Source organism: Amia ocellicauda, chromosome 13 (assembly GCF_036373705.1).
Source record: "Amia ocellicauda isolate fAmiCal2 chromosome 13, fAmiCal2.hap1, whole genome shotgun sequence".
Classification (NCBI taxonomy): Eukaryota; Metazoa; Chordata; class Actinopteri; order Amiiformes; family Amiidae; genus Amia; species Amia ocellicauda.
This window is the reverse complement of record NC_089862.1, coordinates 28,946,966-28,959,495: the sequence shown is the minus strand read 5'-3', so window position 1 is coordinate 28,959,495 and position 12,530 is coordinate 28,946,966. Positions and strand designations below refer to the sequence as shown.

Sequence of the window (12,530 nt, the reverse complement as noted above, 5' to 3'; positions counted from 1 at the left end):
AAACGTGGGAGAACAAGACCATGACAAATGTCACGTGTTTGTGTTTATGTACGGTGTAAAACCGATGCCGTATAATGCGACTCTCTTCCAGATCTGTTTTGCAATTTTACAATGCAATAGTCAAACTCAACAGTTCTCTGTGGTGCTCAATGGGAAAATCTCTCCATGGGGTATTACCGGTGTTGCTTTCTAAGTGACACAGATATATCTAACACAATCATCACTAACATTGTTTACCCCCTTTATAGGTGATATACCTTGTATTTTTCTTTTTAAAGGTCTTATTGTTGCCACTACAAAGAAACTAGATTGTATTACTCATGTCTGTCTGTTAATCCAATGTTACTTTTGATAAATATTCAAATTTTGAGAAATACACATCAAGGGGTGTGACTACAGATAAAAATAACTAGGACTTTTAACAGGTCCTATTTCCATTGGGGTGGGGCAGGAATAAAACCTTTTAAAACAATTGATGCCAATTTCTCTTCACAGGAAATGTATGTGATGATATTGAATTTGTGTGTCGTTTTTGTTTTTTTACTACTTGTTCCTTTCATGGCATGCTTTTTTCTTCTAATCACTGGTGTAATGGGATCATTTTCTCAGCAGTAGCTCTGGCCTCTCGTGTTCAGCGGAACTATATCAACAGCCGGTGTCTGCTGTCGTGACGGCGGCTGTTGTCACTCCTAAGGAGAGTCCTGAAGTCCCCCGGAAGTTACTTCAGAGGAATAAAGAGGAGCTGGTGAAAGACAGCCCTCCAGATATGGAGAAAGATGACATGAGAACCCGGCGCACTCTCATCTCCCTCAAACAGACCATGTCCGCGCCCACTCACTTCCTGCCAGTCCCTGCATCCCAACAGGCTAGGACGCTGAAGGCCGAAGCAGATGAAGCAAAACCCCGCAGGCGGCCATCTTGGTTAGATGACGATCTCCCGCCAATGTGAGCTTCTTCTGCTATGTAACGAGGCACTGTCAGCCTTTTAAAATGCGTATAACTATGTCTTAGACCACCTGACTGCAGCTGTACTTCCCTGTTCTCCAGCAGTCACGATGCCAAGTGTATATTTTTAAGGAAACGCAGCAAACATTAATTGAAGCGTTGTGATATTTGGATTTCTTGCAATTAAAGATTCTTGTCACCCCCCAATTCACATTACTTCTACCAAATTAATAAGTAATGAAATAAATAAATAGTAATAAAGGCCGACCTTGCTCTCCGTTCAGTCCCTTTTCCCCACTTTTGAAGTTGTGGAAGTTAAAAACCTCTCTTCTTCTGATTCCAGGGCTACTGGTTCAAACCAGTAACCTCTTGGTGACCTTTTGATTTTGAAATCATGTACAGGTGGATTCAGCATCTGTATCTAGATACAGAAGAAAAAAATGTAAAGGAAAAAAACAGAAAAACTAACACCTTACCTACAATGGGACTTACCATTGAATACACAACAGCAACATGAACAGTGATGCTTTTAAATATGTACATGAAATGGTTCTCCGGAACGTGCATGACAGTTCTGTTTATTAAATCATTTTTCTTTACCTTTCCCTTCAAATGCTACCAGAATGGATACTTTTAAAATATATTATTATTCTTGTTACTATTTAATGTATTTTACACAGGACATGCATGGGTTTCTCCTAAACAATCCTGCATGTATAAAGTCTACCCCTTTTGTACCTCTTTTGTATTGAGATAGCAACCCTGAGGTAATAATACACAACATATTTATGATGGCCAACTAAAAACTCCCATTCTTGCATGGGGTTCAAAGTACTGAGGATGTTTGCTTACAGCATTTTTTCTCCTGATGAAGACCCTGAATCATGAATAAACTGCATCAGACTCCTCTTTCAGTCTGTCTCTGCATGAAAACTTAATGTTAAATGGAGTGTTGTTTTACAAAAAATTTGACGCATGTTTTGTAGGTGAAGAGGAAAAACCTGACAACCTAATTTAACTGTGCATGAAACCTTAACTCTAGAGGGTTATCGTTTGTGTCTTGACTCCCACCAGCAACCATTTAAGAATGTGCAAACGTATTGTTTGTGTACCCATTTCTATTTTATTTTTAAACCATGGCTTTCCATTACATTGAATATAAGTCCTCATACTGAGCATATACACATTTCACAGTTAGAACACACACAAACCTTCCCTGGAAATAAATCAGAGCAAGCATGTGATGATTAAGGCTATCATTCACATCATATCTATATTTTCTGATATTGTCTCTCATAATGCAAGTCATGCTCCAGTAGTTACAGGTTCAGTTACAGGTTATGGTTTCTAAATCCAAAAAGGACAACCCTGTGAAATCTCACAAAAAGTCCTCCAGAGTAGTTCTTTAACTAAAGAGCTTTTCATAACATCTTAGTCCTCAGCTGGGATGCACTACTGAAACCGGTATCTTTTGCTTCAAGACTAAATAGAAACTGAGAGAGTCCATCATGATGTCATTCTCCTAGCCTAAAGCAAATGACAGGGTTTAAAAATGTGCACCAGAATTTTGGACTGATTCATAAGTAAGTCACTGCATTTTCTAGAAACACTACACAGCATTTTTGTTTCTCTTTCTTGTTGTTAACTGTTTAAATATTAGTTTGGTTACAACTGAGTTAAGGGTTGCATGTTGTTTTGAACCCTTTTGCAGTTCCAAAGAAATTGTATCTGCTTTGGTGTTATCCTTAATATTTTCTATTTGAAAAGATTATCTTTTTCATACGCCAACCTGATGAGTTGGGAGTGATGAACATCAAAGCTGGATCTTTTATTTTGCCTGTCTGCGCGGGTCTGTGTGTGTGTGTTTGTTCTTCACCATGTTTTGTAAACTCCATCTTTTTCTTTGTGTTTCGTTTTGTAGATTCAGCCACAGAACTAGTGTGTCTGATGACGGAGAGTAAGTCATTCCTTATTTTTCACTGGGGCACATCTGCAAAGAAGCGGAGCTGCATGCGTGTGCTTGTTGCTTCCATCCTCCCGCACTAATCTCATGCCAGCCAATGCATGCGTTTGGGCCTCTGTGCTGACATTTTGCTGTGGTTATTAATGTCAGCTTCCTAATCCAAACCAGAGCATCGCTTGAAGAGTGAAGGGAAGTTTGTCATTATGCAGTAAACTTTTTTTTCCACTGTTTTGTGATTAGAGGGAGACTATTTAGTTGCATGACATTTCAAGTATTTCTGGGGCTAGGATTTAATTTTTAAAAAAATTATCAGGTAGGGTGTTTGTACTTGAAATTTGCCTTTCTTCCCCTGTTATGCCAAAATCTTATATCTAATAATGGGACTTATCTTTAGTTTTTGTAACAAAAACTTGTTTTCTCTTACAGTAAAAATGCATTAAAAAAAAAAGTCACTGCGGAAGGAATAAATATTAATAGATTAAAACCTTTTACTGGAAAGGATTTAGTACATGACAGGTTATGGCTGGGATATTGTAGGATATTTCAAGGAATGGCTGACAACTTGGTCATAAAATTGGATCACCACCTCAGAGATATTTCAAGGTTGTATGGCGTTTGAAGACAAAAAACATCTGAGGATTTCTGTACAGCAAGATACGTTTTTGCAGCATATTTTCAACTTAGTCTAATTCTTCAAGGCCAACATCACATCAACGGCATCACTAGCAATTCACTTTGAGGTCTTAAGGAGTATACCATTTAAAAAAACAACATTCCAATAACCACCTTCTAGATATAATTTCATCTTTTTGCTAGTTAGTTCTTTTTTTATTACAGTACGTGCTGAGGAGTTTTGGGTGAGTGTTTCATTCACTGACCCTGACATCTTTTTGCTTATTAACAGTTTATTAACAAGCAACAACTGTCGACTGACAAACTGTCCGCAGGATTTCCTGGCCAGTGTTTTCTCTGGGGCTGCTAATGCATGCTGTGTTGGCTTTTCTCTCCTTTTTCATGATTTGTCGGAGCTGTTTTTGTTTCAGATGTTTACACAGCCTCCCTGGACAACAGGATTCTAGACTTGTCTTTCCTAAAACATAATATACAATTATGACAGATAAAAGTCTGTTTAGTTATTTCAGTGTATGTCTGGCTTCCTGTGTTTGTGTTCATCACCTGCATACCACTATGAAAGACAACATTGTAGCATTCTAGATGGGCTTTAAGCTCTTTTTCTGTAAGAACATGGTTCATTCTCTAAAATTAATTATTGTTTATAAGAAACAGACATTTTTATTTGCTGTATGTTTTCTTACAACATTTCTGATTATATTGGTGTGGACAGCATTTTTTTTTTTTTTGCAAAATGTAAATGAAACCGGATTTTCTCCTTCTGCACTTGAGCGAATATGGCAAGAATTGAGCCATTATAGAAGCCTTTAGATAGATCCAGAATGAAAAAACAAAACCACATCTCTGTCGTCTATACTCCTTGAACTTAAAGTGGGCTTTGCTTGTTCATACTTCTGACTGTCTGCATTTGGAGCTTAATATCTGTTGCAATATGTTTTCCTGTGGTGATATTGGAATTCCTTATTGATCCTATCATACACAGTGTTTTTAATATTAAAAGTATTGCCAGGCGCTTACTCTCTTCCCTGCTGTATAGCAAGCGCAGCTGCCCTCAGAAAAATATGATTTGGGGGCACTTGTCAACCACTTTGTATTTGCAACCATGTCAAGCAAATGTCAAAGACCAAATTCAGAGCACACTGTGCCAAGGCTAACACTACAGACTTCCAAAATTCCCTCTTTGTTAATTTCCCCCACACACACACACACTTAATGTTTCACACATGATAAACATTACTGTTATAGTCGAATATTAACAAACACAAACAAATAATTTCAAGTATGTAAGACAGATAACAAGTTCAGGAAAGGGTCGATTCTTTAATTATATTTGTATTAACTTAGATGAAAACCAAATGCGAAGAGTTAGCAATGCAATTTTCTTTATTTCACAAAGGCAATAAGTATTACATGTTTTATTATTATTGTTATTATGATCATTAACCCCTTGTGCTTTATAGAAAAAGAGAACAATAGACTCTTGAGATACTTGTCCAGTTGCCATTTTAAAATGGATCTGTCTGTGTCTGGGGGATGCTGGTGTTTTTATTTATGCCAAGCCTAGTTTTGCTACCCAGAGCCAAAATGGCAGAAGCTGTCAGAATTGCATGGTGCCACCTCTCGCATCACAGTGAGAAAGAAGCGCTGCCCGTTGCCCTGGGAGGAAATAACTCCCACGCCGTCTTCTCTCCCTCCTTGTGTTCCAGGAGCGTGAGCATGATTGACATGAGATGTGAGGATGAGGCCATCCTGCAGCCCCACAGCAAGGCGCGCCACGAACATCTGCATAACCTGCACAACAAACTGCGCGAAGAAGAGGACCAGTGGCAGGATGTGAGTACAACACAAAAGAGCAGGCCACACCTCACCAGGGTGCTCAGCACATGCAGCGGAAGAGTGGATAAATCCTGAGGGGGTCGGGGGTTCACACCATATTTCAAGCATTTGTCCATCCCACATATTGATCTGAAAATCACCATTAATTTCATATACATGTTCAAATAAAGTTAAATAAGAGAAATAAAATGATTTTGCTACAGAGCTCTGTTATCAATCGACAGTTTAAAAGAAACAATTTAATTTAGCAATTATAGAAGAAATGTCAAATTCCAAAATGTATTGTTAGTATAAAAAAACTCCACATTAAATCAAATGAAAATAATTTAAACAGAAGACTTAATGTAATTTCCATAATAAAACTGAAAGTCAGATTTATTCCATTAATTTCCTGTGTTTGAAAACATTGTCAAAATAATGCCTTGGGGATAAATACCGTGATTTCTTGTTTTTAAGTAAAATAACCTTTATGATTAGTTTTTCCACATCGGATGCTGCAGTTTAAAAAGAATTTTGTGAGAAGCAAACATTGCATGAGTTACAGCTACAGTGGCTTGCGGAAGTAATCACTCCCCTTTGCATTTTTCCTATTTTGTTGCCTTAAAATTGATTTTTTGGGGGTTTGTATCATTTGATTTACACAACATGCCTACCACTTTGAAGATGCAGAATACTTTTATCGTGAAACAAACAAGAAATAATACAAAAAAAAAAAAAAAAAAACTTGAGCATGCATAACTATTCACCCCCCCCCCCCTCAAAGTCAATACTTTGTAGTGCCACCTTTTGCAGCAATTACAGCTGCAAGTCTCTTGGGGTACGTCTCTATAAGCTTGGCACATCTAGCCACTGGGATTTTTGCCCATTCTTCAAGGCAAAACTGCTCCAGCTCCTTCACGTTGGATGAGTTCCGCTGGTGTACAGCAATCTTTAAGTCAAACCACAGATTCTCAGATGGATTGAGCAGTATGCTTAGGGTCATTGTCCTGCTAGAAGGTGAACCTCTGTCCTAGTCTCAAATCTCTGGAAGACTGAAACAGGTTTCCCTCAAGAATTTCCCTGTATTTAGCGCTATCCTTCATTCCTTCAATTCTGACCAGTTTCCCAGTCCCTGCCGATGAAAAACATCCCCACAGCATGATGCTGCCACCACCATGCTTCACTGTGGGGATGGTGTTCTCGGGGTGATGAGAGGTGTTGGGTTTGCGCCAGACATAGCGTTTTCCTTAATGGTCAAAAAGCTCAATTTTAATCTCATCTGACCAGAGTACCTTCTTCCATATGTTTGGGGAGTCTGCCACAAGCCTTTTGGCGAACAGCAAACGGGTTTGCTTATTTTTTTCTTTAAGCAATTACTTTTCTCTTCCATAAAGCCCAGCTCTGTGGAGTGTACGGCTTAAAGGGGTCCTATGGACAGATACTCCAATCTCCGCTGTGGAGTTTTGCAGCTCCTTCAGGGTTATCTTTGATCTCTTTGTTGCCTCTCTAATTAATGCCCTGCTTGCCTTGTCCGTGAGTTTTGGTGGGCGGCCCTCTCTTGGCAGGTTTGTTGTGGCGCTATATTCTTTCCATTTTTTAATAATGGATTTAATGGTGCTCCGTGGGATGTTCAAAGTTTCAGATATTTTTTTATAACCCAACCCTGATATGTACTTTTCCACAACTTTGTCCCTGACATGTTTGGAGAGCTCCTTGGTCTTCATGGTGCTGCTTGCTTGGTGGTGCCCCTTGCTCAGTGGTGTTGCAGACTCTGGGGCCTTTCAGAACAGGTGTATATATACTGAGATCATGTGACAGATCATGTGACACTTAGATTGCACACGGGTGGACTGTATTTAACTAATTATGTGACTCCTGAAGGTAATTGGTTGCACCAGATCTTATTTAGGGGCTTCATAGCAAAGGGGGTGAATACATATGCACGCACCACTCCATTTTTTATTTTTTAGAATTTTTTAAAACAAGTTTTTTTTTTTCATTTCACTTCACCAATTTGGACTATTTTGTGTATGTCCATTACATGAAATCCAAATAAAAATGCCAAGGGGGGTGAATACTTTTGCAAGGCACTGTAATCTGAACCCTTTACTCCTGCTATACTTTATCCTTTTAAACCAGTTACTGTGTTAAGTACCAGCCATTAAATTGTCAACTGTATTACTCTGTGGTCAGCTCCACCTTTCAACTTTAAACATGCAAATTCATAATTGAATTTATCTGATTAAGGTTGCCAACTGTGGTAATGTGTAGACCAAGAGGTTTTTATCAAAATAACATAATGACTTTAAATACTCAACCATTGGCAGTCTGAAACTTTAAAATTAAACGATTCAATATTTTGTCATTTATCATCTGTACATGTCAATATTTTGCAGAATCTCGGGGTCACAGACAGCACATATGCGATTAGGAATGTAATCAGTCCTTTTGCTGTAGGACTTGTTTTGAGTTCTGTGCACAGTGAACTGCAACAGTAAATAGTGCCAGAGGCTGTTGTGTGAAGTAAGGAGACTGACGACTCTGTGGGATATGCCCACAGGACCTCGCACGCTGGAAAAACCGTAGGAGAAGTGCATCCCAAGACCTGATCAAGAAGGAGGAGGAGAGAAAGATGATGGAGAGGCTGATGACGGGGGAGGGCAGCCTGTCCGAGAGGAGGAAGAGCATCAAGACCTACAGAGAGATTGTGGAAGAGAAGTATGTTGAAATCCAGACACCATAGCTGTGTTTTATGGGCCCTTCGGGCTCATTAAATTACATGTCCGCCAAATATTAAATAAAAAGAGTTAGCTCAATTGAACAGGAAAGGTAAATGGCACCAGCTGTTTAATATGCCAGGCTGTGGTTTTTGCTTCTTAGCCCAGCAGTGGTAGTTAAGTCCAGTGCCACACTGAACTCAGTCTAGTGGGTATATTCTTATATTGTTAAGTTTCTAATTAGCACAGGGACAAACTGACAGCTGTTACCAAATACAGCATCAGACATTGTGGAGCAGGTAGCTACATGACAAGAAACCCTATTCTATATAGCCATATATACATATTTATGCTAGGGAACTGAAGTAAGGCATTTTTAAGGAGAAAAAGGGTGATTAATCCTGCCTACATCTACCCACCTTATTTTTAACTTAAAATGAAGTGAAGCCTCTTGAATTCTCCCAACTTCCTTCGCAGTAGTCAGTAGTTGAAAAACATGGGCAGGAGTAAGAGTGGCCACGGCTGACTGCCAGTTTTGTTGTGTTGTTGTTGCTGTGTCCAGGGAGCGCCGGGAAAGGGAGTTACACGAGGCCTACAGGAACGCCAAGACCCCCGAGGAGGCGGAGGCCGTGCTGCAGCGCTACACCCAGCGCTTCACCATCAGCGAAGCGGTCCTGGAGCGCCTGCAGCTCCCACGGTGCCTGGAGAGGAGCGTGTCTGTGGACCCCAGCGCTCCCACCTCCACCCCCTCCTCCTCCTCCCCCACAAAGGAATCGAATGCCATGAAATACCTGAGGCAGCAGTCTCTCCCAGCCCCCAAGTTCACCGCCACTGTGGAAGCCACTATCGGCGTTGTGCCCCTGCTCCAGGCCGGCTCCCCACACACATCGCCCACGCGCACCGTGTCCTCCAAGGCCGTGCCTTTGCTGACCCCGAAGCCTTACTCCCAGCCAGGCCTGAAATCTGTAAAGGTAGGGCCTGATTTGTATTGCTCCTCTTGAGTGGGATAAAACCAGACCTTGAATAAGAAGTAAATAATAGTTATGAAAAACAGCTACGCTTTGTGATAAAATGTTACCCTGTAGTGATTTATTGCTCTAAACCACAAGGAATGTTTTGATTCAGACGGAGGTCTCCAGTGTTTCATTGCTCACAGTCAGATTGCCATTTTATTTTAGAAGAGCTGTCCAAAAACAGAAATAAAAAATGAGAAAAGGTTTGTTTTGCTTTGGTTTTCATGCCTATTTTCTGTCATATCTTCTTCATTTTCTTGCAAACACTCTGCATTCTTGGGAAGCTCCCACAGAGGAATGCAAATTAAGTCAATTAATTTAATCTGGTGGATTCTGAGTTTGGGAATTAATATTTGTCTCTTTCAGACGGTTTAAGAGACTTTGAAAATTGAGTCTTTTTTAATCATGAACAAAACTGAAAGAACATGGTTGGTTTCCTGCACTTTGTTTTTCCAGGTTAGACAAATTAAATGAAAGAAGCCTACAGTCAGGATCGTGGAGATATTTTATAATTCCTGGGAGAGATTGTTATGCAGCAATTACAGCTTGCACTACTTTCAGCAGCTGCCTTGTGTTATGTCCTGATGCCTGTTATATTATAATATTATTTCCAAATCCACAAAACCCCCTATTTTAAACTAGTGATGAGGCCACACAACAGTTCATTTTCTCTTCAGGGAAGGAATACCTTTTTGTAAAGAAGCAGTTTCAAAGAGAAATCTGTTTATTCTTCACTACCATTCAAGAGGTTCACAAGTAGTTCCTTGGCTGTAAGTGGAGTTCGAGGAATTTAAAGACCCAAATAGCTGACTGAAGATTTTCATTCATTGTCCCCAAATAGGGAGACGATTTTTCCCCTCGTTTTATTAGCAGTGCTCCTTTTGAGTGTGTTGCCATATGTTTCTGGTTCCTGTATATGTTTTTGATCCAAATGTCAGGCCACTGCATATAAGATGGGTAAGTATTTGTATTCAGGCTTTTCTGTAGGATTTGCTTATCGGGAAAAGAGACAAGCCATCCTTGAGATGATCTTGTGTGCCTTCGTTTCCTCATAAGATATTTGTTTAACCCCGCCTCAGTTGGAGCTAAATTCAGTCAACCTTAAGAGGTCATAAATCTCACAGGATGCCATTCCTAAAATTGTGCCAAAGAACATATCCTGAGAGGAAATGACCTGGCAGCGAATCTTCATAGATATATCTCCCAATGGAGCTCTGTTTTGTTTCTCTTCTTGGGCAGGGGACTGCAAATGTAAGTTGCTTTTTGGAGAGGATGCAATAACCTCATATCACTGGATAAAGTAGAAACCAAGATTATCAGTATAAAACTGGCTCACCTGAAACTATCAGACCTCAGATGTTTAGCAAGGCCGGGCCTGGGCCATACTTGGATAGATAACATCTGAGGAAAATCAGGTGGCTGCTGGAGGTGGTATTTGTGGAGCAGTAATCAGTTATTTTCTCACAGAGTTGGAAATTCCCAATCAGTGTCCAAAGATAGGGGAGACAGTACTGCACAAAGTTCTGTTTTGCAGATGAGAGAGCAAATAAGATCCAGAATTACAATAATTGTTGATGATCCTATTGCATTATTCACAAACATAGGGGAGCTAACCCTGGCCTACCAAAATTTCTCCTTTCTATTAATGGGCTAAACAAGCTCTTCTGTACCCTCTCTGTGTAGTGAGCTGCTGGACCAGAATGGCTACCAGGAGCCAAACCAGAGGGTGCACTGTGACTGCAGTGGTATAGAAAGTTAGTCCCCTCTTATCTGTAAAGCACGCTGTGGTCCTTTAGGATGAAATCCAGTACATCAATCCAAAATACTGCTGTTCTTATGAGGTAACAGTGAAGGAACCTGGCAATGAATGAAAATCATACAACCGTTCTGGACTCCAGTAACCAAAGGTCTAAAACTCTGCGCTATGGTTACTGCAGGCGTGACAGTGCTTTTAAAGGTCATGGTGAGGTTTGTGAACACAGCTATGTCAGTGTGTCTGTGTTGTGTCCACTTTGTGTAGACGTATCTACAGTGTTAAGGAATATATATGTCCAGTTGTTTTGTTCACTGTACACTGTCTCTGTCCTGTATGATTCAAGACGTGCCCTGACATGTACCCTTCCTTTTGCCAGGTGGACGGGATGGTGAGGGTGAATGGAAAGACGGGCGAGCTGTTCAGCAGAGCTGAAGATGAGATTGAAGGTACGACAACCAGGAATCTCCTGTCACCCTCGAGATCTCTGGTGTTTGAGAGCACTGCCAGGCTGACCCCCTCGCCAGTGAAGACCCCAGAGAGTCCCAGGAAGGAGACTTCATCGCAGGACCGTGCCAAACAGGACACAGCCCCTGTCAATTCCCACATGCCAACAAAAGCCGACGCCCCCCCTGTGGAGATGTCCGAGCAGGAATCCGTGATCTGCGCTTCCCTCCAGAGTGCACAGAAGCATGATGTCGATACAGCTGAGATGCTAGTGGACACCAGCCCTGCAAGACCAACCTCGCTTCCAACGGTAACAACCACTTTCTCTGCTTTAACAAAAAAACACATATTTAAACTTGTATTTGTAACAGAATGGTCGATCATATTATTTAGTTGTTGTGCAGGCAGTTATATTAAGGTACACCCAGCAGCTGCAGGAATAGGGCCCAAAATGGCTCAACATCACTATTGTAGACATAGTGGTTTATTTTGGAGTGTTGCTGTAAAAAACGCTGTGGTGAACAAACATGTGGAGATGGAAAGAAGAGATGGCATAAACTACTCTTTTCAGTTTTAATTTAATGTTTTATGAAGAAAGGATAAAATGAGGGCTATCACACAGAATTTCTTCTTTAGTCTATCACCAAAACATTCAGACTAGAACCGAGCTGGGCTGTGTCTCTGGGAGGAAAAATAGCAACGTAGCCTCTGAGAGAGTTTTCTTCCCTTTTTGTGCCTCAGGAGCTGCAGAAGGAGAGTGCCGTGTCTGAAGAGGGAGCTTTCACTGCAGTCGCTCCCGGGGAGAACAGACAAGCCGAGACTGCAGGGGAGATGGCACAGAAAGGTCTGGAAGTGCAGATTACTCTCTGATACCAAAGAATGCAGTGACACCTAGAGGCTTCTAAAGCACATTGCAGCCACACCTGAAACCAGCAGTGCAAAGCTACGTTGTACAATTTCTGACAGATGACTGAAACTCCTTATGCATAAGTGTCTTTTGGTATATACAACAATAACAATAATCCCCATCAGGCAGGTGTGCAATGTCTGCAAAAGATTTCAGCTACACAAACTGGGTGTAGTTTTAGCTCTCGTTGCATACAAAAGTTTCCATTAATAAACGATCTGCTGCAATTTTTCTATTTAGCGTCTAGACAGGCTCAGCAGGCTTTATGCAGGAGTGGATATTGTGTGTATGCAAAATCCAGTATATTGAAGTCAGATGAATGTCTGTGCTCTGACTT

At 40.7% G+C, this 12,530-nt stretch overlaps 1 protein-coding gene across 10 annotated transcripts in view; it reads left to right on the top strand.

Annotated features, from left to right (window-relative positions):
* The window catches only part of limch1a (LIM and calponin homology domains 1a), a 137,835-nt gene that overhangs the window by 105,841 nt on the left and 19,464 nt on the right, over nucleotides 1-12,530 (top strand). For 8 of the 10 annotated variants that reach the window (XM_066720486.1, XM_066720485.1, XM_066720482.1 and 5 more), the window contains 7 exons: nucleotides 610-945; nucleotides 2,867-2,902; nucleotides 5,248-5,374; nucleotides 7,917-8,074; nucleotides 8,636-9,044; nucleotides 11,219-11,596; nucleotides 12,028-12,130. In XM_066720486.1, coding sequence (XP_066576583.1) covers nucleotides 610-945; nucleotides 2,867-2,902; nucleotides 5,248-5,374; nucleotides 7,917-8,074; nucleotides 8,636-9,044; nucleotides 11,219-11,596; nucleotides 12,028-12,130 — 1,547 coding nt within the window. The remainder of the gene's footprint in view (nucleotides 1-609; nucleotides 946-2,866; nucleotides 2,903-5,247; nucleotides 5,375-7,916; nucleotides 8,075-8,635; nucleotides 9,045-11,218; nucleotides 11,597-12,027; nucleotides 12,131-12,530) is intronic. The other 2 variants (XM_066720481.1, XM_066720487.1) reach the window with 2 other exon arrangements.